Source organism: Pezoporus flaviventris, unplaced genomic scaffold (assembly GCF_033815535.1).
Source record: "Pezoporus flaviventris isolate CSIRO_AGI_PZ_B2104156 unplaced genomic scaffold, CSIRO_AGI_Pfla_v1 ptg000468l, whole genome shotgun sequence".
NCBI classification, from domain to species: Eukaryota; Metazoa; Chordata; class Aves; order Psittaciformes; family Psittacidae; genus Pezoporus; species Pezoporus flaviventris.
The window spans coordinates 158832-186386 of NW_026893015.1; the positions used below are offsets into that span (position 1 = coordinate 158832).

The 27555-nt window shown below is 53.7% G+C and overlaps 6 protein-coding genes and 1 pseudogene across 6 annotated transcripts; all 7 read right to left on the bottom strand.

Annotated features, from left to right (window-relative positions):
- Positions 1-1733: 1733 nt before the first annotated feature.
- On the bottom strand, positions 1734-4231 carry LOC133263813 (feather keratin 1-like). The gene is made up of 2 exons (XM_061443682.1): positions 4102-4231; positions 1734-2080 (listed from the first exon to the last, which is right to left on the bottom strand). Exons 1-2 carry the CDS (start codon positions 4229-4231, stop codon positions 1734-1736), a joined length of 477 nt encoding a protein of 158 aa, XP_061299666.1.
- Positions 4232-9693: 5462 nt separating this feature from the next.
- Positions 9694-10758, bottom strand: LOC133263814 (feather keratin 1-like; annotated as a pseudogene).
- Positions 10759-13126: 2368 nt separating this feature from the next.
- On the bottom strand, positions 13127-13450 carry LOC133263828 (feather keratin 1-like). The gene has a single exon (XM_061443695.1). It carries the CDS (start codon positions 13439-13441, stop codon positions 13127-13129), a length of 315 nt encoding a protein of 104 aa, XP_061299679.1. The 5' UTR covers positions 13442-13450.
- A 3118-nt stretch (positions 13451-16568) lies between these two features.
- LOC133263806 (feather keratin 1-like) lies at positions 16569-16892 on the bottom strand. Its single transcript, XM_061443675.1, has one exon. It carries the CDS (start codon positions 16881-16883, stop codon positions 16569-16571), a length of 315 nt encoding a protein of 104 aa, XP_061299659.1. The 5' UTR covers positions 16884-16892.
- A 2948-nt stretch (positions 16893-19840) lies between these two features.
- On the bottom strand, positions 19841-20173 carry LOC133263804 (feather keratin 1-like). Its single transcript, XM_061443673.1, has one exon. It carries the CDS (start codon positions 20150-20152, stop codon positions 19841-19843), a length of 312 nt encoding a protein of 103 aa, XP_061299657.1. The 5' UTR covers positions 20153-20173.
- Positions 20174-22743: 2570 nt separating this feature from the next.
- Positions 22744-23058, bottom strand: LOC133263831 (feather keratin 1-like). The gene has a single exon (XM_061443697.1). It carries the CDS (start codon positions 23056-23058, stop codon positions 22744-22746), a length of 315 nt encoding a protein of 104 aa, XP_061299681.1.
- A 3088-nt stretch (positions 23059-26146) lies between these two features.
- LOC133263815 (feather keratin 1-like) lies at positions 26147-26843 on the bottom strand. Its single transcript, XM_061443683.1, has 2 exons — positions 26743-26843; positions 26147-26510 (listed from the first exon to the last, which is right to left on the bottom strand). Exons 1-2 carry the CDS (start codon positions 26841-26843, stop codon positions 26147-26149), a joined length of 465 nt encoding a protein of 154 aa, XP_061299667.1.
- Between the last annotated feature and the right edge of the window lie 712 nt (positions 26844-27555).

Genomic DNA, 27555 nt, shown 5'->3' on the forward strand with positions numbered 1-27555 from the left:
TAGCAGCAGAGCCAGCCGATGCTGCACTCTGGGCCAAAGCAGAAAGCAAGCAGCACACCGATGTGTCACTGCAGTCCTGCAGAAGCCGTCTTTAAGTCGAGACCTGCACCCAACGCAACTCCTTCGGGTCCCCGTTCCCCGTTCGGGTCCCTGTTCGGGCGCCATTTGTTGGAGTCGCGGGAGACAAGCCTCATGCTCTCATGGTCAGCAAGTCTCGTTTATTTAGCAAGATACAACCCCTTTTATAGCCTGCAGTGTTAGATACATTTCCTGCTAGGATACAGCAAAATCATTGGTCAGCCCGTGCTGACGCAGGGGCCTCCCAAGCAACCGTGACCGCCTCCTGCTTCAACATGCCTCGACATGTCCCGGCTTGTCCCAGCTTGCCCAAGCATTACCGTTGCGCTATCTCAGCAAGATACCGTGGCGCCATCTCAGCAAGATACCGTGGCGCCATCTCAGCAAGATACCGTGGCGCCATCTCAGCAAGATACCGTGGCGCCACCTTCAGCAAGATGTACATCCTGTTTCTTGAGCAACTCAGGGTGAACATTAACCACAAGATTAGCCATTCTGTTGTTAAGCTCTCTACACTAGAGAAGCAAGGCAGGAAAGTATGGATTGTGATGGGGCCGGTGAGGAGGCTGGAAGGCAGTGGCTGAAGTGCTGAGCCCTGAGGCTTGTGACCAGTGGTGGGACAAGAGGATGTGGGCACAAGGGAAAAGAGATGGAATTTCATGGGCAATGAAGGCAATCTTTTTTCAGTGTGAGCATGGTCGAAGAGTGGAAGTCATTGTGGAATCTTCATGCTGGGGGCTGCTGAGTACCCAAATGGCTATTGTCCTGGACAAGCCGCTGTGGCTGGCCCTGCTTGATAGGGGAAGTTGAAGCTGCTTCTCTCCAAATCACATAGGTCCTGCCTAACTACATGATTCTGTGGTTCTGATTGCTGGGAGGGCTGGAGACCCATGCTGGGTAGGAGAGTTGGTCAATTGTGTGGTGATGCAGGGAGGTTTTATCAGAGGCATGCACAAGGAATCTTTGCAAACGTGTATCCTTTGTTTGAGCCTGGGTGAGGGGTGGGCTTAGGTCACTTCTGGAAGCCCCCAGATAGCAGTCTGTCCTGTTGCTGGTTGTGCTGGCTCATTTACTAGGAGAGGCCTTGTGGCACTTCTTCATCCACCCCAATGACGCGTTGAGCTATTGCTTTGTGCCATGTCAAGTTGTAAGGGCCTTGGTAGAAGAAAGGAAGAGGAGGAGTCACTAAGTGGAATTCAGGATAATTTTATTGAGGCAAAAGAGTGAAAACGTAAAAGCACAGTGTACAAGGGAAGGGGCCTTAGGTGTAAGTAGGGTGACAATCTTACGAGGTCCTCTGCAATGCAGCAGATTTTGGCAGAGGATGGAGGTCTTCCTGCCCTGCACTAGGAGCACCCCACTGGAGGTACTCTGATAGCTTTTTGCATGTGATGTGGTGGTTGCAGCAGACAGTAGTGGACACAGCTGATGGGGTCATGCAAAGAAAGCAGTAGGAGAAGAGGAGGAGGAGGTCCATGAGCCATGTTTTCAGAGAGGCTGGGCTGGTAACCTACCCAGATTCCTCTCATGATGCCTTGAAAGGAGGAGGTGTGATAGAAAGCCCATGTACTAGCATTGACCCCGACAGGTGTTCTCAATTAATGGTGTCGAATCCAGGCTGCGGCATTTCATGTCAGATCTTGTAGGGAAGGCCCTTAGCAGATGTTGTATCCCCTTCCTCTGCCATAGCAGCCAAGGCCTCCAAAGCCGTAGCCAAGGCCGTAGCCGAAGCCCCCAGAGGAGATGGGCACTCCCTGGGCGCTGAGGACGTTGCCCACGGCAGCGGATGAGGAGGATCCGACGGCGGTGCTCTGGGGGAAGGAGCTGAGGATGGGTCCTGGCAGGGTGACCAGCACGGTGGAAGGCTGGATGACGACGCGGGAGTCCTCGCACTGCCTGACACAGGGCTCGTTGCAGCTGTTGGCCAGTGGGGTGGGTCCGCAGGGGCGGCAGAGGTCGTAGCAGGCCATGTCTGTGGTGTGGAGGGGCCCTGGCAGGGGAGAGGAGAGGAGAGGAGAGGAGAGGAGAGGGGAGGAGGGAATGGACAAGAGGGTGTGGGGAGAGCGGCGTGTGTGGGGGTGCGAGGGGTTGTGGTGCGGGAGGGCGAGGCAGTGGGGAGGCTGGTGTGGGGCTGTGGGGCTGGGGAGGCGTGAGGGGTGCTGAGGCTGGGGCAGAGCGTGCTGGAAGAGCCGGGGCAGGGGGGCAGGAGCAGAGGGCAAGGGGCTTGAGGCTCACCTTGTTGAGCGTGCAGGAGAAGGCGTCAGCAGAGGCGAGTGAGGGACAGAGGCTCTGGGCCGGCTTTTATGCTGGTCCCCGAGGGGCGGGACAGCCTTTGCGCATGGCAGCATTTGTCAGCAAGCAGCTGGTGCGTGCCACAGCCTGGCAAGTCATGAGCTGGGGCGTGTTCTCCTTCCCACAGTGCTCCCTTTGCATGTCCTCCTGGTGAGGACGTGTCCATCTGGCCCTGGCGGCAGCCTTGAAGTCAGAGTAGGTTTCTGGGACCATTTGCATGGAAGATGCCTGTCAGGCTGTTCTGCAGATACAGCCATGGCCTTGGAGACGTGGGGTGTCATCACTGCGGTCATTCGGTGGCACTTGTATGTTGTGGTTTTTGGTGCCTTGTGAAGAGGTGGCTCCATGTTCATTGCAGCCCTGTCGGGCTGGTCTGGGCTCTGGAGTTTTGGTGGCATGAGGGGCTGCCTCTTCCGTTCCATTTGTTCCCTCCCTGCCTTGTTGCTAAGTACCTTAGCTTGTCTTTAGGCCTGTCCTTTCCCATTGAGTGAGCTCTGTGGGCGTCAATGTGGATCTCCTTGTGCCCTTTGTGCTTTTGCACATTTTCAGTCTGGACTCTGGTGTGACGCATTGCTAGATGTGGGGCACCTCACAAAGGCTGTTGTGGTTCTGGAGAGCCTGTGAGGATGTCAGTGGGAGAGGTGTTAGGGAGCAGTTGCCAGCGGAATCGTGCACCAGGTTTGTGATCTTTGCCTGGGGTAGTGCCACTGCGTGACGCCATTTCTCTGCTCAGTGTTGACAGGTGAAAGTTGATTTGGAGATTAAAGAGGGGTTTGGATGCAGAGGTGCTTTACATGGCCACAGAGGTTGGGCCCTGTTAGTGGTGGATTCATGCTGGTGGGTTGATGGCTGGCAAGGCCTGCCCCGGTTCATCCAAGGTGAGTGTTTTGCAGGCTGATTGTCAGGTGAGCTGTTTTGTGGTTGGGGAAATTATAGGGAGGTCAGAGGGAGAGCTTTTGGACTGAATGTATGGAAGTCCCTGGGGCATGACGGTAACCAATAATACTGAGGGAGCTGCCTGTTCTTCTTGGGAGGTGTGTCTTATGTATTTTAGGAGAGTTAATAGCGCCTGGAAGTGGTTCCTGAACAGGAGGAAAGAGCTGAATGGCCTCTTCTTTTGAAGAAGACTAGGAAGGCACAACTGGGAAACTAGAAGGTCTTGAGTCTGATCATGTTCCCATGGAAGGTGATGTAGGAAGTCTTCCCAGAACGGACTGTGAATGCCAGGAAGGACCAGAAATTGAGATGAAGTTCTAGCATATATTTGCAAATGGTAAATCACGCTTGATTGAACTCTGTCTCCTCTCCATGGGAGTGCCCATCATTGTGGATGAGGAGACAGCCATGGCTGGTGCTTCCCTTGAATTTCTTTGTAAAGTCTTTGACCCTTTCACCCCTCACATGCTCATCCACAAGCTGACAAAGTACCTTTTGTGTCTGGTGGCAGTGCACTGGGCTGCTGCGTAGTTGAAGGGCTGAGCCCAGCGGTTCGTGATGAGTAGCACAAAGTCCATTTGAGGGCAAGTCTCAAGTAGTGTAGCTCAGGAGTTGTATGTGGGGCCAGCCCTGTTCCACATCCTTAAGGACCGGGCCAATGTGATGGAGTGACCCCACAGCAAGTGGGGAGGCGTGAGGGGTGCTGAGGCTGGGGCAGAGCGTGCTGGAAGAGCCGGGGCAGGGGGGCAGGAGCAGAGGGCAAGGGGCTTGAGGCTCACCTTGTTGAGCGCGCAGGAGAAGGCGTCAGCAGAGGCGAGTGAGGGACAGAGGCTCTGGGCCGGCTTTTATGCTGGTCCTGGAGAGCCTGAGGGGGCTGAGAGAGCCTTTGTGCATGACAGCATGTTTGTGCAAGCAGCTGGTGCATGTCAGATCCTTGCAGGTAATTACCTGTGGTTGTGTTTTCCTTCCAAGAATTCTGGAAGTTCATGTCCTCCTGTTGAGCATGTGTCCTTCTGGCCCTGGCGGCAGCTTTTAAGTACTAGAGACCAAAGGCTTGGTGTTGATGGTGCTTGTCAGGGCAATTTGCAGGACATGCAGCAAAAGCTTTGGAGAGGTGGGGTTGTCATCATTGATGTCATCCTGTGACACTCATGGCTGTGGTTTGTGGCTGGGTTGTGAAGAGGGGGCCCCATGTCCTTGTAGCCCTGGGTCTGTGCTGGCTGTGAGAGGGTGCCCCTTCCATTGCATTAGGTTCCTCCCTGACTTGCTGCAAGGTCAGTAGTCCTGTCTGTAGGCCTGTCCTTTCGTGTTGGGTGAGCTCTATGGGTGTCGTGGTGCCTTTTCATGCTGTAGGGTTGTACTTGTGATGGGCTCACGTGGGAAGTTTCTGTTAGAAGATGCAAGAAGCTTCCCCCATGTCTCAAAGAGGAGGGCCCTGGCTTTGTGCTGAATGAAGCTGGAACAGCTTTAGTAGAAGAAAGGGTGAGGAGGTGTCAGAGACCTGTATGCAGGAGAACTTTATTGAGGCAAAAGAGTGAAAAAGTACAGGCATAATGTGGAAGAGAGCTGTCTCAGGTGCAAGAAGGGTGCCCATGCACTGAGGTCTTCTGTTTGCCACAGAGCTTGTCAGAGCTTTGAGGTCTTCCTGACTTGCCTGGTGTGGAGCGCAGTGGAGGTCCCCTCATGATATTTAGCCAGTGAGATGCAGTTTTCAGCACACAGTTCTGGGCATAGCTGACAGGGTGATGCAAAGAAGGAATTTGAAGACGAGGAGGAAGTCTGGGAGTTGCCAGGCAGCCTGGTCTGTCCCCTTCCCTGCTTTCCTTGTGCCTTAAGAGAAGGAGCTGCGGAAGGTGTGTGGATGTCCCTGAATTGCCCCAGAGGTGCATCCACGATCTGTGTCTCTGCTTCTAGGACGTACTTGAGTGGTTTTGGGAATGTTGTCTAGGGCCCTTAGCTGGTGTTGCAGCCTCTTCCTGTGTGACCTCAGAGCAGAGGGATGTTGGCTTGGGGTCTCCTGCGCAGATGCTCCAGAGCCTCTGCAGCAGGGATGATGGTGGTCAGGAGACCTCCTTCATGAGCCACTGTGGAGCCTGCAGTGAAGAGCAGCTGGTGGCCTGAGCTTCCCCCCAAGGCAGCATCTGGGGACTGCATAGCATGACACCATGGCCTGGGGACTCTGACGTGTGTGGAATGGGGTGCGTGCAGCAAGAAGGTCAGTGCTACAAACACCTAAACTTCTGTCAGATGAGGACCACCGAGTAAGGAGGTCCGTAGTGCATGGGCTATCCATAGTCCTTGTAGCATGTGGGGATGGGGCCATGAGTCCCTGTGTTGGTGGCCTTGGAACCCTCCATGAGTAGTCTCATGAGCCTGGGGAGACATCATCACCGTAATGCTCAGGAGGGTGTTGTTATGCTCAAGACTTAGTTTGAGGCAGTGGTGGGCTTGTGTCACATTGTGGAAGCACCCCAGATGCCAGTCTTTATTTGTGATGGTTACCTGTTTCCCAGGAAAATCCATGTGGCCTTTTTCATCCACACTGATGGCCTGTTGAGCCCTAACTTTGTGCTGCATGAGGTTGGAAGAGCTTCAGTTGCAGAAAGGAAGAGGAGGGGTCATAGGCTGGGATGCAGGAGAGCTTTATTGAGGCAACAGAGTGAAAAGGTGTAAGCATAACGTGGAAGAGAGCTGTTCTGACGTGCAAGCAGGGAAACCATCAACTGCGGTCTTCTGTTTGCAGTAGCTTTTGTCACAGTACTGAGGTCTTCCTACCCAAAACTGGGAGTTGACAACTGGAGGTTCCCCGATGATTTTTTAGCTTGTGAGATGCTGTTTGTGGTTCACGGTACTGGACATAGTAGATGGGTGGATGCAAAGAAGGAAGTGTGTGAAGAGGAGAGGTCCACGGGGCATGTTACTAGGCAGCATGTTCTGTCCCCTTCCCTGCTTGCTTTGTGCCATGAGAGAAGGAGCTGCAGAAGGTGAGCTGATGTGCCAGCATTACCACGGATGCGCATCCACAATCCCTGTTGTTGCTTCCAGGATGTGGGTGGTTTCAGTGAGGTGAGGTGGTGAGAGGCCTTACAGATGGAGGCTTTCACCTTATTCTTCCCCCCCCCCCATCCTCTTTTGGAAGAGGAGTGATAGAGCACTTGCTCAGTGAGCACTTGTTGCCCAGCCAAGCTCCACTCAGAGGCACCCATCTTTGCAGCCGAGCTGGGTCACAGCCTTGGTCCAGCACTTGTCTCCAGTGCCCCATGCAGGGCCTTGCTGGACCAAGGTGGGGAGGATTGTGACCTCAGAGTGGGGACTTTGTTTGTGACCTCAGAGCAGAAGGGTGGTATCTTGGGGTCCCCTGCAGAGGTGGTCCAGAGACTCTGCAGCAGGGAGGATGGTGGTCAGGAGACCCCCTGCGTGGGTCTCTGCTGGGCTTTTCAATGAAGAGTTGCTGATGGCTTGGGGAACCTCCAAGTCATCATTTGTGAACTCTACAGCAAGGTGAGACCAGGGCCAGGGAACTCTGGCGTGTGTAGAATGGGGACCTTTCATCCAGAAGGACAGTGAAACAAGGACACCCACCTGAGTCAGAAGAGGATCTCAGAGCAGGAAGGGTGGTGACCTGCACACACTGCATGGGATACCCAAGGTCCTTGCAGCAAGGGGGATGGGACCATGATTCTCTCAGTGGGTGGCCGTGGGACTCCATCCAAATGGTCTCGTGAGTCTGTGGTGGTTCCATCAGAGGCATGCTCATGGCAGTGTTGTCATGTTCAAGACTGTCTTTGAGCCAGAACTTGCTCAAACCTCTATCACATTGTGAAAGCACCCCAGGTGCCAGCCGTTGTTGGTTGTGGTGGTATATTTCCCAGGAGAATTTTGGTGGCCTTTTTCACTCACACTGACGGCCTGTTGAGCCCTGGCTTTGTGCTGCGTGAAGTTGGAAGAGCCATGGTGGAAGAATGGGGAAGAGGTGTCAGAGGTTGGGATGCAGAACTTTATTGAGACAAAAGCATGAAAATACACAGGCATAAGGACGAAGAGAGCTGAGGTGCAAGTATGGTGACCATGCACTGAGGTCTTCTGCATGCAGTAGATTTTGTCAGAGCAGTGAGGTCTTTCAGTCTTGACTGGGGAGAAACCCACTGGAGGTCCCCTACTGCTGATTAGCCTGTAAGATGCTGGTGGAGCACACAGTACTACACACAGTAGATGGGGTGGTGCAGAGGAGGAATTTGGAGAAGAAGAAAAGACATCCATGGGCCATGTTACCAGGCAGCCTGGTCGGGCCCCTTCCCTGCTTGCTTTGTGCCACAGGAGAAGGAATTGTGGAAGGTGAACTGGTGTGCCAGCATTACCCCAGACGTGCTTCCACTATCTGTGTCTGTGTTTCTAGAATGTACGTGAGTGGTTTCAGGCATGTTGTCAATGGCCCTTAGCAGATGTTGTATCCCCTTCCTCTGCCGTAGCAGCCCAGGCCTCCGAAGCTGTAGCCAAGGCCATAGCCGAAGCCCCCAGAGGAGACGGGCACTCCCTGGGCGCTGAGGACGTTGCCCACGGCAGCGGATGAGGAGGATCCGACAGCGGTGCTCTGGGGGAAGGAGCTGAGGATGGGTCACTGGCTGTAGTGGGTTTACGTGGAAATGTTTTGGTAGCCATTGGGCTGCTATGTTGGTTCTGTGTGAAGATGCCCGAAGCTTTTTCCAAGTCCAATAGAGACTGCTGGAAGGACTCAGATAAGTTCGTGGAGGGCTGTTTCCTGTGGAAGAGGCCCCGTGATGGAGGAGGGCAAGAGTGTAAGGGGGAAGGAAGAGCAGAGGCAGTGTGGAGTGAACTAACCACAATTCCCATTCCATCTCTCTGTGCTATTTTGCACAAGGGAGTAAGTAATTTGGAAGGGAAGATGAACCCTGAAGAAGGGAGAGTTTGGGGGAAGGTTTTTTAATAATTGTGTTTATTTCTCTTAATTCTGCTTTGACTTTTGATAAATTAATTTCACTGAGTCAAGTCTGTTTTGCTGCTGCTGGGACGTGGTGTGTGATCTCCTTGTCCTTGTGTCTACTTAGGATATTCTCCCTTTACCCGATTGAGGGAGAATAGTGCTAAAGCTGCTCACTGAGCACTTGGTGCCCAGCCAAGGTCAAACCACCTCAGAGCCTCATCTTCACGGGAGAACAGGGGTACAGGCTTGTTCCTCCACCTTGTTCCGAGTGCCCATTCAGGGCCCCATTGAGCCAATGTAAGGAGGATTGTGACCTCACACTGGGGGCTTTCTGTGTGACCTCAGAGCAGAGGGATCTTTGTTTGGGGTCCCCTGTAGATTTGTTCCAGAAACAGAGCAGCAAGGAGGATGATCGGCCCAAAGACTGCTTGCACTGTTGGAGCCTTCAGTGATGAGAGGCTGGTTACCCTCTGTGCATCCTGCTAAGGCATCATTTGTGGACCCCATAGCAAGCTGAGACCATGAGCTGTGGACTCTGACATGGATGGAATGGGGAAAATGCAGCCAGAAAGTCAGTGCAACAGGAACACACCCCTGGGTAAGAGAAGGATCCCAGAGCAGGACGGTGGTCACCTGGGCACCATGCATAGGATACCCATGCTCTTGGAAGCAGTCAGTGACAGAGCGCTGAGTTCCTTTGTGGTTGGCCCTGGGACTGCATTCAGATGTTCTCATGAGCCTGGGGTGATTCCATAAGAGTCGTGCACAGGGGAGCAATGTCATGTTCAATGCTTTCTTTGTGGCAGTAATGAGCTTCTGTCCCATTTGGGAAGGCTTCCATGGGTCAGTCTGTTTTGTTGCTGGTTGTGGTGGCATATTTTCTAGAAAAAACTTTGTGGCTCTTCTTCACTCACTCTAATGGCCTGTTGAACCCTGGCTTTGTGCTGCGTGGAGTTGGAAGACCCTTGATAGAGGAAAAGGAGAGGAGGCGTCACAGGCTTGGATGCAGAAGAACTTTATTGTGACAAGAGTGAAAATGTAAAAGCATGAAGTGGTAGAGAGCGGGTCTAAGGTGCGAGTACAGTGACAGTCCTCTGAGATTTTCTGTTTGCAGTAGATTTTGTCAGAACACTGAGGTTGTCCTGCCTTGAATTGGGGCAGTCCCTTGAATCTTTCTTAGCTTGTGAGATGCTGGTTGTGCCAGAGAGTACTGGACATAGGAGATGGTTGATGCAGAAAAGGAAGTAAGAGAACAGGAGGAGGTCCATGGGGCATATTACCAGCAGCGCAGGCTGGGCCCCTGCCCTGCTACCTTTCTTGATGCCTTGAGAGCAGAACCTGTGGACAGCAAATATATGTGTCTAAAACAGTCCGGGAGTGCATCCTCAGTCTTTTGCGCTGCTTAAAGGGTGTTGTTGCTGTTGTCAGGGTGTTGTCAAGGGCACTTAGCAGATGTCGCAGCCTCTTCCCCTTCCGTAGGAGCCCAGGCCTCCGAAGCCGTAGCCGAAGCCGTAGCCAAGGCCGTAGCCGAAGCCCCCAGAGGAGACGGGCACTCCCTGGGCACTGAGGACGTTGCCCACGGCAGCGGATGAGGAGGATCCGACGGCGGTGCTCTGGGGGAAGGAGCTGAGGATGGGTCCTGGCAGGGTGACCAGCACGGTGGAAGGCTGGATGACGACGCGGGAGTCCTCGCACTGCCTGACACAGGGCTCGTTGCAGCTGTTGGCCAGCGGGGTGGGTCCGCAGGGGCGGCAGAGGTCGTAGCAGGCCATGTCTGTGGTGTGGAGGGGCCCTGGCAGGGGAGAGGAGAGGAGAGGAGAGGAGAGGGGAGAGATTGGAACAGAGGGTGTGGGGAAAGCGGAGGGCAGGGGGTGCAAGGGGCAGTGGAGCAGGAGGGCGAGGCAGTGGGGAGGCCGGCTGTGGGGCTGTGGGGCTGGGGAGGCGTGAGGGGTGCTGAGTCTGGGGCAGAGCGTGCTGGAAGAGCCAGGGCAGGGGGGCAGGAGCAGAGGGCAAGGGGCTTGAGGCTCACCTTGTTGAGCGCGCAGGAGAAGGCGTCAGCAGAGGCGAGTGAGGGACAGAGGCTCTGGGCCGGCTTTTATGCTGGTCCCCAAGGGGCGGGACAGCCTTTGCGCATGGCAGCATTTGTCAGCAAGCAGCTGGTGCGTGCCACAGCCTGGCAAGTCATGAGCTGGGGCGTGTTTGTGTCCCACAAGTCTTTGAAATTTCACGTCTCTTGCTTGAGAACGTACTCATGTGGGTCTTGCTACTGCTTTTAAGTGTAAATTTGAGAGGCCAAAGTCTTGGTTTTGAATGGTGCATGTCAGGACACTCTGCAAAACATGCAACCAAAGCATTGCAGAGGTGAGGTGTCATCACTGAGGTCATCCTGTGGAACTCACCTGCTGTGGTTTGCGGTTGCATTGTGAAGAGGGGTCCCCATGTCCATGCAGCTCGGTCAGGCTGGTGTGGGCTTTGGAGCTGTGCCGGCTGTGAGGAGCTGCCGCTTCCATCGATTTGGGTCTCTCACTTCCTTGTTGCCAGGTCACCAAGCCTGGCTTTGGGCCTTTCCCAATGGGTGAGCTCTGTTGGTGTCCTGGTGCCCTTGTGCTTGTGAGGTTGTCACTGTAGTGGGTTTGCACGGAAATGTTTTGGTAGCCATAGAGCTGCTGTGGTGGTTCTCTGAGAAGATGGCTGAAACTTCCCCCATATCTTATATAGGCTGTGGGAAGTACACAGATAAGTTTGTGGAGGGCTGTTTCCTGTGGAAGAGGCCCCATATTGGAGCAGGGGAAGAGTGTGAGGGGGAATGACGATGGGAGACAACGTGGGGTGAACTGACCACAGTTCCCATTCCTATCCCTCTGTGCTATTTTGTGCAAGGGAGTAAGTAATTTAGAAGGAAAGATGAACCCTGAAGAAGGGAGAGGTTGGGGGAATGTGTTTTAATAATTGTTTTTATTTCTCATGGTGATCTGTGTTACAAAAAGGTAAAAATGGATTGGTACCGTCTTCAATTTTACATTTAGGTATGTCTGGCTGGCTGGAAATAGATTCTGCAAGGCTTTAAAGAAGTGAATGATGCCTTAGAAGACACGTCTCTCCAGACATTTAAGCCTAATGGGTTATCTAATCAATTTTGTGTCTGTTGAACTACACGGTCTTGTCTGAACACTTAATATGGTGCATGGAACACAGGTGCTTTGTGGTATAGAGAATGAAACGCTCTCAGAACAGGTATTAACTGAGACTGGTGTGAAAATTAGTCACAATTGCTGAATATTAGGCAACTGCAAAACCCCACCAGCCTGCCTTCCAAATGCACTGGAGATATATCTGTTGTGAGCAGAAATTAAGCATTTTCCCTTCTCAATGCTGGGGGTTGGACTACATGACCTTTGAAGGCCCCTTCCAACTCAAACTACTCTATGATGCTATGACTCTATGATTCTACTCTGACTTTTGATAAATTAATTTTTCCCTGAGCCTAGTCTGTTTTGCTGCCACTGGAAACTGGTGAGAGATCTCCATGTCCTTATGTCTCCATGTCTCCTTGAGAGATTCTCCCCTTATCCAATTGAGGAAGAGGAGTGATAGAGCCGCTCAGCGAGCACTTGGTGCCCAGCCAAGATCAAACCACCTCAGAGCCCATCTTCACAGGAGAACAGGGTCACAGTCTTGTTCCTGCACCTTGTCCCCAGTGCCCCATGCAGGGCCTTGCTAAACCAAGGGGAGGAGGGTTGTGACCTCGCAGTGGGGGCTTTCTGTGTGACCTCAAAACAGAGGGATGGTGGCTTGGGATCCCCTGCAGAGGTGTTCCAGAAACACAGCAGCAGGGAGGATGTTCTGTCCGAGACCCCTCTGCACTGTTGGAGCCTGCAGTGAAGAGGGGCTGGTGGCCCCCTAAGCATCCTGCCAAGGCATCCTTTGAGGGTGAGACCACAGCCTGGGGGCTCTGATGTGTGTGGAATGGGGACCATGCAGTCAGAAGGTCAGTGCAAAAGGAGCCCACACCTGGGTCAGAAGAAGATCCCAGAGCAGGAGGGTGGTGACCTGGGCACCCTGCATGGGATACCCATGGTCCTCACAGCAGTTGGTGACAGGGCCATGTGTTCCTGTGTGGTTGGCCCTAGGACCTACCCAGAATAGTCTCATGAGCCATCATGAGTCTCATGCCATCATCACAGTCACACATAGGGGAACATTGTCATGTTCATTACTTAGTTTGTGCCAGTTATGCACTTGTGTCAAGTTCTGGAAGGCCTCCATGAGTCTGTTTTGTTTCTGTTGTGGTGACACATTTCCTAGGAGAGACTTTGTGGGCCTTGTTCACTCACTCCGAAGGCCTGTTGAGCCCTGGCTTTGTGCTGCGTGAAGTTGGAAGAGCCTCGGTAGGAGAAAGGGAGAGGAGGTGTCACAGGGTCAGATGCAGGAGAACTTTATTGAGGCAGAAGAGTGAAAACATACAAGCGTAAGGCGTTCGTGAGCTGGTCTAAGGTGTGAGTATGGCGACCATCCACTGAGGTCTCTTGTTTCCCATAGATTCAGTCAGAGCACTGAGGTCTCTGTGCCCTGAACTGGGAGGAGCCCACAAAAGGTCCCCTGAATCGTTCTTAGCTTGTGAGATGCTGGTTGTGCCAGACAGTACTGGACATAGTAGATGGAGTGATGCAGAGAAGGAAGTGAGAGAACAGGAGGAGGTCCATGGAGCATGTCACTAGTAGCACAGGCTGGTTACATGCCATCTTTCCTTTCTTGGTACCTAGAGAGTAGAACGTGTGGACAGCAGTTATGTGTCAGACACAGCGTGGATGTGCATGCTCAGTCCTTTGCGTTGCTTCCAGGGTGTTGTTGCTGTTGTCAGGGTGCTGTCAATGGCCCTTAGCAGATGTCGCAGCCTCTTCCTCTGCCGTAGCAGCCCAGGCCTCCGAAGCCGTAGCCAAGGCCGTAGCCGAAGCCCCCAGAGGAGACGGGCACTCCCTGGGCGCTGAGGACGTTGCCCACGGCAGCGGATGAGGAGGATCCGACGGCGGTGCTCTGGGGGAAGGAGCTGAGGATGGGTCCTGGCAGGGTGACCAGCACGGCGGGAGGCTGGATGACGACGCGGGAGTCCTCGCACTGCCTGACACAGGGCTCGTTGCAGCTGTTGGCCAGCGGGGTGGGTCCGCAGGGGCGGCAGAGGTCGTAGCAGGCCATGTCTGTGGTGTGGAGGGGCCCTGGGAGACTAAAGGAGAGGAGAGAATGGAAGAGAGGGTGTGGGGATAACGGAGGGCATTGGGGTGCGAGGGGCGGTGGTGCAGGAGGGCGAGGCAGTGGGGAGGCTGGTGTGGGGCTGTGGGGCTGGGGAGGCGTGAGGGGTGCTGAGGCTGGGGCAGAGCGTGCTGGAAGAGCCGGGGCAGGGGGGCGGGAGCAGAGGGCAAGGGGCTTGAGGCTCACCTTGTTGAGCGCGCAGGAGAAGGCGTCAGCAAAGGCGAGTGAGGGACAGAGGCTCTGGGCTGGCTTTTATGCTGGTCCTGGAGTGCCCGAGGGGGCTGAGACAGCCTTTGTGCATGACAGCATGTTTGTGCAAGCAGCTGGTGCATGTCAGATCCTCGCAAGCAATTATTTGTGGCTGTGTTTTCCTTCCAAGAGTTCTGCAATTTCATGTCCTCCTATTGAGGACGTGTCCTTCTGGTCCTGGCGGCAGCTTTCAAGTATTAGAGACCAAAGGCTTGGTGTTGATGGTGCATGTCAGGGCATTTGGCAGAACATGCAGCAAAAGCGTTGGAGAGGTGGGGGTGTCATCACTGATGTCATCCTGTGACACTCGTGGCTGTGGTTTGTGGCTGGGTTGTGAAGAGGGGGCCCCACGTCCTTGCAGCCCCGGGGCTGTGCTGGCTATGAGAGGCTGCCCCTTCCATTGCATTAGGTTCCTACCTGACTTGCTGCTGGGTCACTAGTCCTGTCTGTAGGCCTTTCCTTTCCTTTTGGGTGAGCTCTATGGGTGTTGTGGTGCCTTTTTATGCCTGTAAGGTTGGTTCACATGCGAAGGTTCTGTTAGAAGATGCAGGAAGCTTCTGCCATGTCTCGAAGAGCGTGTTTGAAGAGCACACACTGAGCAAGTTCATGGAGTTGTTCCCTTTGAAGGGAGTCCAAGATGGAGGAGGGAAAGAGTGTGAGGACCAAAGAGGATTAGCAACAATGTGTTGACTACATCCCCCATTTCTCATCCCCATTTGTGGCTTGGAGGAAAGGAATATGTAATTTCCCTGGGTTCAGCAGTAGCTGTCATTTTTCTCCTCCTTGGTAGCTGGTGCAGTGCTGTGTTTTTTTCTTTCGGCCTGGGAACAGAGCTGATAACACTGATGTTTTGGTCTGGCCAAGGACTTTGTGAGCCTCATGCTCTGCCAGGGAGGAGGGGAGGCCGGGAGGAAACAGAGAAATGACACCTGACCCAAGCTAGCCAAAGAGGTATTCCATACCACAGCACGTCATGCCCACGATGGAACTGGGAGTTACCCTGAAGGGGTGGGACTGCAGTGTTGGACGAGGTATCGGTTGGTGCTTGGTCAGGCTGGAGGGGCAAGTTATCGGTCAGCTATTGATGAGATGTTGTATTCTCTTCCCTTGCTATTCCCTTTACCATTATTATTATTGGTGGTAGCAGTTGTGATCTGTGTTATACCTTACTTACTAAACTGTTCTTATCTCAACCCGTGGGAGTTGCATTCTTTTCGGTTCTCCTCTCCATCCCTCCAGGAGTAGGGGGAAGGAAAGGAAGAGGGAGGAAAGGTGGGGACTGAGTGAACAAGCTGTCTGGCTGGGTTTAAACCACAACAGTAATTCATGAGGGAAGGTGAATGTGGGGAAGGTGTTTCGAGATTTGATTTTATTTCTCTTAATTCTGCTCTGACTTTGTTGAACAATTATTTAACTTTGATAAATTATATTAATTTCCCAAGCACAGTCTGTTTTGCTGCCACTGGAGTGTTCTCCTGCCTGTGAGTGATCTCCATGTCCTTATCTTAGTTCGGGAGCCTTTTGTCGTATTGCTGTCCCCGTGTCCACTTGAAGAACAGGAGTGATAGAGCAGCTCGGTGAGCACGTGGTGCGCAACCAAAGCCTAGCCACCACAGAGCCCCATCTTCGCAGCAGAGCTGGTCACAGACTTGGTCCTGCACTTGTCCACAGAGACCCATTGAGCCAAGGTGAGGACTGTGACCTCATACTGGTGTTTTCTGTGTGACCTCAGAGCATAGGGATGGTGGCTTGGGGTATCCTGCAGAGGTGGTCCAGAGACTTTGCAGGAGGGAGTATGATGGTCAGGAGACCTTCTGTGTGGGTCAGTGTTGGAGCCTGCAGGGAAGAGGGGCTGGTGGTTGGGGAACCTCCAAGGCAGCATCTGTGGACCCCACAGCAAGGTGAGACCATGGCCTGGGTACACTGGCATGTTTGGAATGGAGACCAAGCAGCCAGGTGGTCAGTGCAACATCGACCCACACCTGGGTCAGAGGAGGATCTCAGAGCAAGGAGAGTGGTGACTTGGGCACACTGTATTGACTATCCATGGTCATTCCAGCAAGTGGGGACCAGGCCATGAGTTCCTGTGTGGGTGGCCCTGGGACTCCACGCGAAAGATCTCATGAGTTTATGGTGACTCCGTCAGAGACGTTCTCATGGGAGGGTTGCCATGTTCAAGACTGTCTTTGAGCCAGTGCTGGCTCAAACCTCTGTCACCTTGTGAAAGCAGCCCAGGTGCCAGTCTTTGTTGGCTGTGGTGGTATATTTCCCAGGAGAATTTTGGTGGCCTTTTTCAATCACACTGATGGCCTGTTGAGCTCTGCCTTTGTGCTGCATGAAGTTGGAAGACCCGTGGTGGAAGAATGGGGAAGAGGTGTTGCAATGCAGAACTTTATTGAGACAAAAGCATGAAAATATACAGGCATAAGGAGGAAGAGAGGTGAGGTGCAAGTATGGTGACCATGCACTGAGGTCTTCTGTATGCAGTAGATTTTGTCAGAGCAGTGAGGTCTTTCAGTCTTGACTGGGGAGAAATCCACTGAAGGTCCCCCGCTGCGGATTAGCCTGTAAGATACTGGTGGGGCACACAGTACTGCACACAGCAGATGGGGTGGTGCAGAGTAGGAATTTGGAGAAGAAGACATCCATGGGCCATGTTACCAGGCAGCCTGGTCGGGCCCCTTCCCTGCTTGCTCTGTGCCACAAGGGAAGGAGCTGCGGAAGGTGAACTGGTGTGCCAGCATTACCCCAGACGTGCATCCTCAGTCTATGTCTTTGCATCCAGAATGTACGTGAGTGGTTTCAGGCGTGTTCTCAATGGCCCTTAGCAGATGTTGCAGCCTCTTCCACCGCCGTAGCAGCCCAGGCCTCCAAAGCCGTAGCCAAGGCCGTAGCCGAAGCCCCCTGAGGAGACGGGCACTCCCTGGGCGCTGAGGACGTTGCCCACGGCAGCGGATGAGGAGGATCCGACGGCGGTGCTCTGGGGGAAGGAGCTGAGGATGGGTCCTGGCAGGGTGACCAGCACGGTGGAAGGCTGGATGACGACGCGGGAGTCCTCGCACTGCCTGACACAGGGCTCGTTGCAGCTGTTGGCCAGCGGGGTGGGTCCGCAGGGGCGGCAGAGGTCGTAGCAGGCCATGTCTGTGGTGTGGAGGGGCCCTGGAAGAGGGGAGAAGAGGAGAGGAGAGGGGAGGAGAGGGTGTGGGGAGAGCGGAGGGTATGGGCGCGCAAGGGGCGGTGGTGCAGTAGGGCGAGGCAGTGGGGAGGCTGGTGTGGGGCTGTGGGGCTGTGGTGCTGGGAGGGCGTGAGGGGTCCTGAGGCTGGGGCAGAGCGTGCTGGAAGAGCCGGGGCAGGAGCAGAGGGCAAGGGGCTTGAGGCTCACCTTGTTGAGTGCAGAGGAGAAGGCGTCAGCAGAGGCGAGTGAGGGACAGAGGCTCTGGGCCGGCTTTTAGGCTTGTCCTGGAGTGCCGGAGGGGTCTAAGACAAGCTTTGTTCATGACAGCATGTTTGTGCAGGCAGCTGGTGCATGTCAGATCCTCGCAAGCAATTCGTTGTGGTTGTTTTCCTTTCAAGAATTCTGGAAGTTCATGTCCTCCTGTTGAGGACGTGTCCTTCTGGCCCTGGCAGCAGCTTTCAAGTATTAGAGGCCAAAGGCTTGGTGTTGATGGTGCATGTCAGGGTATTTGGCAGAACATGCAACAAAAGTATTGGAGTGATGGGAGTGTCATCACTGATTACATCCTGTGGCACTCGTGGCTGTGGTTTGTGGGTTTCTTTCAGTGCTTCCTGATGGCGGAAATAGAGCTCATCCCTTTGTATCAGTGAGAAAATCAAGAGAGTGGATGTGGCACACTAGAGGCTGGAGAGCCTGATCGGTGCCCAGTGTTAGGCTCCATTTATGTTTCTCAGATATACAGGGCAACCTCTTCAGTTATTTCAACTCTGTGTTCTGAGGTCATAATGAAATCCAGTGAAGACACAAGAAACCGGGGCTCTACTCATTTTTGCCCAGTGTAGGTTAAGACGTAAATCTTCTTCTTCAGCAGACAAGCCATAACCTACAACATCTGAGTCTTCTGACAGTGTACTTATGACCAAAAATATATAATTACCTGCCAATGGTAAGAGAGCTCCTTCTTCCAGCTCAGTCATGGTTTCGATGTTACTTGTGTCACTCCTGGAAACACAAAAGCCTCAGCATTCCAGGAGCTGCTGGATCTGCTTCAAAAGCATTTAAGGGTTAGCTGATGCTTTGTACCTTCCAGATTGGAGGTTTGGTCTGATGCCTTTCCACAACGTAGTGGTTTCTGAGTGAACTGCCAGACAAAAGGTGATGTGCAGGAGACAGCAGTTTCCAGGTGATAATGGCTGCATAATGCCCCTACAGCCCTTTCTTGCCACCTGTTCTCCCTAAATGGTGCCTCATTTTGACCTCATGGCGCTGCTCCCAGCATACCTCAGGCCCCACCAAAAGCTGGGGCAGACAAAATCAGAGCAAATGTTGAGTGAACAGTCACATGCACCCCAGGATGCAGTTTGCCCCCTTGTCTGCCAGGGCACACTGCTGTCTCCTATTGAACCTGCTGCCAGGCAGCACCCCCAGGCGCCTTTCTGCAGGGCTGCTCTCCAGGAACTCCTCTCCCAGGCTGTGCTTGTGTCCAGCATCGCTCCATCCCAGGCACAGAATCCAGCATTTGTGCTTCTTACATTTCATGCCATTGATGGTTGCCCAATGCTGCAACCTATCTAGATCCTTCTGCAAGACCTCTTGTCCTTCAAGAGAATCAACAGCAACTCCCAGTCCCATCAGCAAGCTTGTGAACAGTGCATTCAACTGCTGCCTGTAGAGGTGTGATAAAAATATTGTCCAGAAATGACCCTGGAATGGAGCCCTGGGGAATATTGCAGGTGAACCTTCACAAAGCACATCTAGCTCCATTCACTTTGAGACATTCAGCCCTGCTCTTCAGGAGTTCTTTATCCAACGTATGGTGTACCTGCTCATGTCACATTTGAACAAGTTGTCCAGGAGGATGTTGTGAAGGACAAGAGTTCAGCCAGGGCAGATGCCAAGTCTTGTTTGTGGGGAGAAGTGACCCCGTGTAGCAGGAATATCTGTGGGACCGATGGGTTAGAAACCGTCTTAGGAGAGAATGACGTTGTGGTGTAGTGGAGCAGAAACGGACCATGAGATGACAACCTACCCTTGTAAGAAAAGGGTCCACCAGTCTCCAGGGCTTCATTCAGTGGTGCTGCAGTGGGTAAGGGGAGGGCAGCATCCCTTGCTTGTCAGAAATGTTGAGGAGAATGCCATGTGGGATTCATTTCTTGGTGCCCCAGTGAGGAAGGACTTGGACTTTCTGGAGCAGGAGCAGTGCAGGGTCACCAAGAGACTGGAGGGTCTGCATCATCTTTCATAGAGAAGAGGTTGAGAAGTGAACCACCCAAGAGAGGAGGATGTGCAGGGTGCCCATCATCAATGGGAGTAAAGCCGCTGATGGCAGGGAAAGAAGTGGTGGGAACCCAGCTCTTGTCACTGGTGTGCACAGGCAGAAGAGGCTGCCCTGGGTACAAGGGGAAAGAGATGGAATTGCATGGGCAAACCAGGCAAGCCCTTTTGCCTGTGTGGAAGGGCAAAGAGTGGAAGAGGTGGTGGAGTCTCTGTGCTGTGAGCTACTGAAAACCCAACTGGCCATGGTCCCACACCTGCAGCTCTAGTTGTCCTGTTCATGAAAAGGGATTAAGTCAGCTCCTCTGGAGAGGTTCCTGCTGTTGAAAGTGATTCTGAGGAGACTCAGGCTGGGATGCTGGAAAGTTTATTGAGACAAAAGAATGACAATGTAAGAGCAGCAAAAGCACCAAGTGGAAGTGAGACAGTCTGAGGTGCAAGGAGTGCAACCATGAGCGGAAGACTTCTGCTTGCAGTTCTTCCTGCCCTGCAGCGCAAGCAGCATAGCAGAGGTCCCCCAATGTTCTTTGACTTGTAAGAAGGGGTTTGCAGCAGAGAGTCGTGGAACTGCCCAGAACTGCATCCACAGATCTTGCCATGGCTTCGAGGGTTTCGGTGGCTGGCTTCAGGTGTATTGTCAATGGCCCTTAGCAGATGTATCCCCTTCCTCTGCCATAGCAGCCCAGGCCTCCAAAGCCGTAGCCAAGGCCGTAGCCGAAGCCCCCAGAGGAGACGGGCACTCCCTGGGCGCTGAGGACGTTGCCCACGGCAGCGGATGAGGAGGATCCGACGGCGGTGCTCTGGGGGAAGGAGCTGAGGATGGGTCCTGGCAGGGTGACCAGCACGGCGGGAGGCTGGATGACGACGCGGGAGTCCTCGCACTGCCTGACACAGGGCTCGTTGCAGCTGTTGGCCAGCGGGGTGGGTCCGCAGGGGCGGCAGAGGTCGTAGCAGGCCATGTCTGTGGTGTGGAGGGGCCCTGGGAGAGGAGAGAATGGAAGAGAGGGTGTGGGGAGAGCGGAGGGCGTGGGGGTGCGAGGGGCGGTGGTGCAGGAGGGCGAGGCAGTGGGGAGGCTGGTGTGGGTCTGTGGTGCTGGGGAGGCGTGAGGGGTGCTGAGGCTGGGGCAGAGCGTGCTGGAAGAGCCGGGGCAGGGGGGCAGGAGCAGAGGGCAAGGGGCTTGAGGCTCACCTTGTTGAGCGCGCAGGAGAAGGCGTCAGCAGAGGCGAGTGAGGGACAGAGGCTCTGGGCCGGCTTTTATGTTGGTCCTGGAGTGCCTGAGGGGGCTGAGACTGTGTTTGTGCATGACAGCATGTTTGTGCAAGCAGCTGGTGCATGTCAGATCCTCACAAGCAATTAGTTGTGGTTGTGTTTTCCTTCCAAGAATTCTGGAAGTTCATGTCCTCCTGTTGAGGACGTGTCCTTCAGGCTCTGGCAGCAGCTTTCAAGTATTAGAGACCAAAGGCTTGGTATTCATGGCGCATGTCAGGGCATTTGGCAGAACATGCAACAAAAGTATTGGAGTGATGGGGGTGTCATCATTGATGTCATCCTGTGGCACTCATGGCTGTGGTTTGTGGCTGGGTTGTGAAGAGGGGGCCCCATGTCCTTGCAGCCCTGGGGCTGTGCTGGCTCTGAGAGGCTGCCCCTTCCATTGCATTAGGTTCCGCCCTGACTTGCTGCCAGATCACTAATCCTGTCTGTAGGCCTGTCCTTTCCTGTTGGGTGAGCTCTATGGGTGTCGTGGTGCCTTTTTTTGCTTGTAAGGTTGTACTTGTGATGGGTTCACCTCAGAAGGTTCTGTTAAAAGTTGCAAGAAGCTTCCCCCATGTCTCAAAGAGCCTGTTTGAAAAACACGCGTTGAGTAAGTTCATGGAACGCTGTTTCTCTTGGGAGTCCAAGATGGAGAAAAGAAAGAGTGTGAGGACCAAAGGGGATTAGCAACAATGTGTGTTGAACTGACTACAACCCCCATTTCAAATCCACATTTGCAGCTTTGGGGAAAGGAATATGTAATTCATGAGGGAAGGAGAACCTTGAAGAAGGTTTGGGGAAGGTGTTTCAAGATTTGGTTTTATTTCTCTTAATTCTACTCTGACTTTTTGAAAATTAATTTAACTTTGATAAATTAAATTAATTTCCCAAGCACAGTCTGTTTTGCTGCCACTGGAGTGATCTCCTGCCTGTGAGTGATCTCCATGTCCTTATCTTAGTTCGGGAGCCTTTTGTCGTATTCCTGTCCCCATGTCCACTTCACGAAGAGGAGTGATAGAGCAGCTCGGTGAGCACATGGTGCCCAACCAAAGTCTACCAACCACAGAGCCCCATCTTTGCCGCAGAGCTGGTCACAGACTTGTTCCTGCACTTGTCCACAGTAGGTCATGCAGAGACCCATTGAGCCAAGTTGAGGAGGACTGTGACCTCATACTGGTGTTTTCTGTGTGACCTCAGAGCATAGGGATGGTGGCTTGGGGTATCCTGCAGAGGTGGTCCAGAGACTTTGCAGGAGGGAGTATGATGGTCAGGAGACCTTCTGTGTGGGTCAGTGTTGGAGCCTGCAGGGAAGAGGGGCTGATGGTTGGGGAACCTCCAAGGCAGCATCTGTGGACCCCACAGCAAGGTGAGACCATGGCCTGGGTACACTGGCATGTTTGGAATGGAGACCAAGCAGCCAGGTGGTCAGTGCAACATCGACCCACACCTGGGTCAGAGGAGGATCTCAGAGCAAGGAGAGTGGTGACTTGGGCACACTGTATTGACTATCCATGGTCATTCCAGCAAGTGGGGACCAGGCCATGAGTTCCTGTGTGGGTGGCCCTGGGACTCCACGTGAAAGATCTCATGAGTTTATGGTGACTCCGTCAGAGGCATTCTCATGGGAGGGTTGCCATGTTCAAGACTGTCTTTGAGCCAGCACTTGCTCAAACCTCTGTCACCTTGTGAAAGCAACCCAGGTGCCAGTGTTTGTTGGTTGTGGTGGTATATTTCCCAGGAGAATTTTGGTGGCCTTTTTCAATCACACTGACGGCGTGTTGAGCCCTGACTTTGTGCTGCATGAAGTTGGAAGAGCCATGGTAGAAGAATGGGGAAGAGGTGTCAGAGGTTGGGATGCAGAACTTTATTGAGACAAAAGCATGAAGATATACAAGCATAAGGAGGAAGAGAGGTGAGGTGCAAGTATGGTGACCATGCACTGAGGTCTTCTGTATGCAGTAGATTCTGTCAGAGCAGTGAGGTCTTTCAGTCTTGACTGGGGAGAAACCCACTGAAGGTCCCCCGCTGCTGATTAGCCTGTAAGATGCTGGTGGGGCACACAGTACTGCACACAGCAGATGGGGTGGTGCGGAGAAGGAATTTGGAGAAGAGGAAGACATCCATGGGCCATGTTACCAGGCAGCCTGGTCGGGCCCCTTCCCTGCTTGCTCTGTGCCACAAGGGAAGGAGCTGCGGAAGCTGAAATGCTGTGCCAGCATTACCCCAGACGTGCATCCTCAGTCCATGTCTTTGCTTCTTGAATGTACATAGTGGTTTCAGGCGTGTTGTCAAGGGCCCTTAGCAGATGTTGTATCCCCTTCCTCTGCCGTAGCAGCCCAGGCCTCCGAAGCCGTAGCCAAGGCCATAGCCGAAGCCCCCAGAGGAGACGGGCACTCCCTGGGCGCTGAGGACGTTGCCCACGGCAGCGGATGAGGAGGATCCGACGGCAGTGCTCTGGGGGAAGGAGCTGAGGATGGGTCCTGGCAGGGTGACCAGCACGGCGGGAGGCTGGATGACGACGCGGGAGTCCTCGCACTGCCTGACACAGGGCTCGTTGCAGCTGTTGGCCAGCGGGGTGGGTCCGCAGGGGCGGCAGAGGTCGTAGCAGGCCATGTCTGTGGTGTGGAGGAGCCCTGGCAGGGGAGAGGAGAGGAGAGGAGAGGAGAGGAGAGAATGGAAGAGAGGGTGTGGGGATAACGGAGGGCATTGGGGTGCGAGGGGGCGGTGGTGCGGGAGGGCGAGGCAGTGGGGAGGCTGGTGTGGGGCTGTGGGGCTGGGGAGGCGTGAGGGGTGCTGAGGCTGGGGCAGAGCGTGCTGGAAGAGCCGGGGCAGGGGGGCAGGAGCAGAGGGCAAGGGGCTTGAGGCTCACCTTGTTGAGCGCGCAGGAGAAGGCGTCAGCAGAGGCGAGTGAGGGACAGAGGCTCTGGGCCGGCTTTTATGCTGGTCCCCGAGGGGCGGGACAGCCCTTGCGCATGGCAGCATTTGTCAGCAAGCAGCTGGTGCGTGCCACAGCCTGGCAAGTCATGAGCTGGGGCGTGTTCTCCTTCCCACAGTGCTCCCTTTGCATGTCCTCCTGTTGAGGACGTGTCCATCCGGCCCTGGCGGCAGCCTTGAAGTCAGAGTAGGTGTTTGGGACGATTTGCATGGAAGATGCCTGTCAGGCTGTTCTGCAGATACAGCCATGGCCTTGGAGGCATGGTGTGTCATCACTGAGGTCATTCGGTGGCACTTGTGTGTTGTGGTTTTTGGTGCCTTGTGAAGAGGTGGCTCCATGTTCATTGCAGCCCTGTCGGGCTGGTCTGGGCTCTGGAGTTTTGGTGGCATGAGGGGCTGCCTCTTCCGTCCCATTTGTTCCCTCCCTGCCTTGTTGCTAAGTACCTTAGCTTGTCTTTAGGCCTGTCCTTTCCCATTGAGTGAGCTCTGTGGGCGTCAATGTGGATCTCCTTGTGCCCTTTTGCACATTTTCAGTCCAGACTCTGGTGTGACGCATTGCTAGATGTGGGGCACCTCACAAAGGCAGTTGTGGTTCTGGAGAGCCTGTGAGGATGTCAGTGGAAGAGGTGTTAGGGAGCAGTTGCCAGGGGAATCGTGCACCAGGTTTGTGATCTTTGCCTGGGGTAGTGCCACTGCGTGACGCCATTTCTCTGCTCAGTGTTGACAGGTGAAAGTTGATTTGGAGATTAAAGAGGGGTTTGGATGCAGAGATGCTTTACATGGCCACAGAGGTTGGGCCCTGTTAGTGGTGGAATCATGCTGATGGGTTGATGCCTGGCAAGGCCTGCCCCAGTTCATCCAAGGTGAGTGTTTTGCAGGCTGATTGTCAGGTGAGCTGTTTTGTGGTTGGGGAAATTATAGGGAGGTCAGAGGGAGAGCTTTTGGACTGAATGTATGGAAGTCCCTGGGGCATGAAGGTAACCAATAACACTGAGGGAGCTACCTGTTCTTCTTGGGAGGTGTGTCTTATGTATTTTAGGAGAGTTAATAGTGCCTGGAAGTGGTTCCTGAACAGGAGGAAAGAGCTGAATGGCCTCTTCTTTTGAAGAAGACTAGGAAGGCACAACTGGGAAACTAGAAGGTCTTGAGTCTGATCATGTTCCCATAGAAGGTGATGTAGGAAGTCTTCCCAGAAAGGACTGTGAATGCCAGGAAGGACCAGAAATTGAGATGAAGTTCTAGCATATATTTGCAAATGGTAAATCATGCTTGATTGAACTCTGTCTCCTCTCCATGGGAGTGCCCATCATTGTGGATGAGGAGACAGCCGTGGCTGGTGCTTACCTTGAATTTCTTTGTAAAGTCTTTGACCCTTTCACCCCTCACATGCTCATCAACAAGCTGACAAAGTACCTTTTGTGTCTGGTGCCAGTGCACTGGGCTGCTGCGTGGTTGAAGGGCTGAGCCCAGCGGCTTGTGATGAGTAGCACAAAGTCCATTTGAGGGCAAGTCTCAAGTAGTGTAGCTCAGGAGTTGTATGTGGGGCCAGCCTTGTTCCACATCCTTAAGGACCGGGCCAATGTGATGGAGTGACCCCACAGCAAGTGGTCAATTCATAGTCCTCATTTTGAAAAATCTAGAAAGAAGAGCCGGGCTAACTACAGGCTGGTCAGCGTCATCTCTGTGCCAGAAGAGAGCATGGAGCAGATTCTCCTGGTAACTATGCCAAAACACTTGAAAAAGGGAGAGGTCATCACTGACAGCCAGAAGGGCTTCACAGTGGGTGAATCCTTCCTGACAAGTTTGGTGTCTTTCTATGAGGGGTTATAGCATTGGTGGTTAAGGGAATGTGTACTGTTGTCATATACCTGGACTTGTGCAAAGCATTTGATGGTGTCCCACACAGTGACCTTGCCTCTAAAGCAGAGAGAGGTGGAGACGAAAGGTGAACCACTTGGAGGATATCTTGACCCATGACTCTTTTGTCATATTTTCTCTGTCTGTTTGCAGAGGAAAAGTGACTGAGTAGGTTAGCAGGCACCAGGCAGAGGCAACACAGAACATGAAGAACGTGTGACTGAGGCATGGCTGGAAGCACATAAATGTGTCCAAGCCTTTGTTTGCGAAGGCAATGAGATGATGTGATGTGGTGGAATCTCCCTCAGTGCCAGTGGGTGATATTGCTGGTGCTATGCTTCCCAAGAGAGCTCTGGTGATGCCTGTTTCAACCCACCCCGATGGCCTGTTGAGCCCTGTTGCTGTGCTGGGTGTGATTGAACGAGCCTTTGGGGAAAAAGTGAAGAGGAAGGGCCTGAGGCTGGGATGCAGGAGAACTTTATTGAAAAAAAAATAGTGGAAAGACAGTAGCACCAAGAGGGAGGGAACCAGTCAGCGGTACGAGTAGGGCCACCCTAGAAAGTTTTACGTAGCAGCTATTGCTAGAGACCTGATGTCCTTGTCTCTCATGGTGTAATCGTAACAGTGTTGGTCCCTGGTAGGATTTGGCTTGTGAGAACTCGCTTGCAGCAGAGAGGTTGGGACATATTAGAAGGGACAATGCAGAGAAGAAAGTGAGAGAAGAGGAGGAGGTCCATGGGCCTTGGTTACAGGTAGCATTGGCTAAACCCTTTCCCTGCTTGGTTTCATTCTGCCTTCAGAGGAGCAGTACTGGATGGAGAACCTGTAAGCCAGCAGTGGCGCAGACATGCTTTCTGATTCCTTGCTGTGGCTTTCAGGGTGGTTGGTGTTACGGTGCTGTCAATGGCCCTTAGCAGATGTTGTATCCCCTTCCTCTGCCGTAGCAGCCCAGGCCTCCAAAGCCGTAGCCCAGGCCTCCATAGCCGTAGCCAAGGCCGTAGCCGAAGCCCCCAGAGGAGACGGGCACTCCCTGGGCGCTGAGGACGTTGCCCACAGCAGCGGATGAGGAGGATCCGACGGCGGTGCTCTGGGGGAAGGAGCTGAGGATGGGTCCTGGCAGGGTGACCAGCACGGCGGGAGGCTGGATGACGACGCGGGAGTCCTCGCACTGCCTGACACAGGGCTCGTTGCAGCTGTTGGCCAGCGGGGTGGGTCCGCAGGGGCGGCAGAGGTCGTAGCAGGCCATGTCTGTGGTGTGGAGGGGCCCTGGAAGACTAAAGGAGAGGAGAGAATGGAAGAGAGGGTGTGGGGAGAGCGGAGGACTTGGGGGTGCGAGGGGCGGTGGTGCAGGAGGGGGAGGCTGTGGGGAGGCTGGTGTGGGGCTGTGGGGCTGTGGTTCTGGGGACGCGTGAGGGGTGCTGAGGCTGGGGCAGAGCGTGCTGGAAGAGCCGGGGCAGGGGGGCAGGAGCAGAGGGCAAGGGGCTTGAGGCTCACCTTGTTGAGCGCGCAGGAGAAGGCGTCAGCAGAGGTGAGTGATTGACAGAGGCTCTGGGCCGGCTTTTATGCTGGTCCCTGAGAGGCGGGACAGCCTTTGCGCATGGCAGCATTTGTCAGCAAGCAGCTGGTGCGTGCCACAGCCTGGCAAGTCATGAGCTGTGTTTGTGTTTTCCTTCCCAGAACACTCCCTTTGCATGTCCTCCTGCTGAGGACGTGTCCATCTGGCCCTGGCGGCCGCTTTGAAGTGTAATAATTTAAGGCCAAATACTTCGTGTTTGTGCTGCTTTTTGGGACACTTGGCAGAAGTTGCAACCAAAGTGCTTGAGAGGTGGGGTGATGTGAGTGAGGTCATCCTGTGGCACTCATTAGGTGTGGTTTGCAAGTGCGTTGTGAAGTGGGGGCCCCATGTCATCACAGCCCTGTCAGGCTGGACTGGGCTTTAGAGCTGTGGTGGCTGTGAGGGGCTGCCCCTTCAATCGCATTCAGTCCCTCCCCATCTTGCTGCCAGCTTGATAAGCCTGTCTTCAGGCCTGTCCTTTCCTGTTGGGTGAGCTCTGTGGGTGTCCTGGGTCCCAGTTGTTCTTCTAAGGTTGCCAGCTGATGTACTGGGTTTATGGAGTTAACTTAAGTTTATTTAAGTTATTATGTATTTAACTTTATTCAGAGGAAGGAGTGGCAGAAGCAACAAGTGTTGAAATGATCATAATGCTTTTTCTCCATCCCCCTTTGTCATTCTGGGAGAGGGAGTATGTATTTCAGGAGGGGAGCTTAACCTGCAGTAGGGGAGGGCTGGGAGAATCTGTTTAAAAAATTTCTTTTTTT

Excerpts from the sequence above, each read along its gene's own strand:
- LOC133263813 (XM_061443682.1), bottom strand. The coding sequence starts at position 4,231 with ATGCACCAGCTGCTTGCACAAACATGCTGTCATGCACAAAGGCTCTCT. Across the intron at positions 2,081-4,101 it reads GCCTCTGCTGACGCCTTCTC|CTCCCCTGCCAGGGCCCCTC; the intron begins CTGCGCGCTCAA and ends CTCTCCTCTCCT.
- LOC133263828 (XM_061443695.1), bottom strand. The coding sequence starts at position 13,441 with ATGGCCTGCTACGACCTCTGCCGCCCCTGCGGACCCACCCCGCTGGCC.
- LOC133263806 (XM_061443675.1), bottom strand. The coding sequence starts at position 16,883 with ATGGCCTGCTACGACCTCTGCCGCCCCTGCGGACCCACCCCGCTGGCC.
- LOC133263804 (XM_061443673.1), bottom strand. The coding sequence starts at position 20,152 with ATGGCCTGCTACGACCTCTGCCGCCCCTGCGGACCCACCCCGCTGGCC.
- LOC133263831 (XM_061443697.1), bottom strand. The coding sequence starts at position 23,058 with ATGGCCTGCTACGACCTCTGCCGCCCCTGCGGACCCACCCCGCTGGCC.
- LOC133263815 (XM_061443683.1), bottom strand. The coding sequence starts at position 26,843 with ATGCTGCCATGCGCAAAGGCTGTCCCGCCTCTCAGGGACCAGCATAAA. Across the intron at positions 26,511-26,742 it reads CTGCTGACGCCTTCTCCTGC|TCTTCCAGGGCCCCTCCACA; the intron begins GCGCTCAACAAG and ends CCTCTCCTTTAG.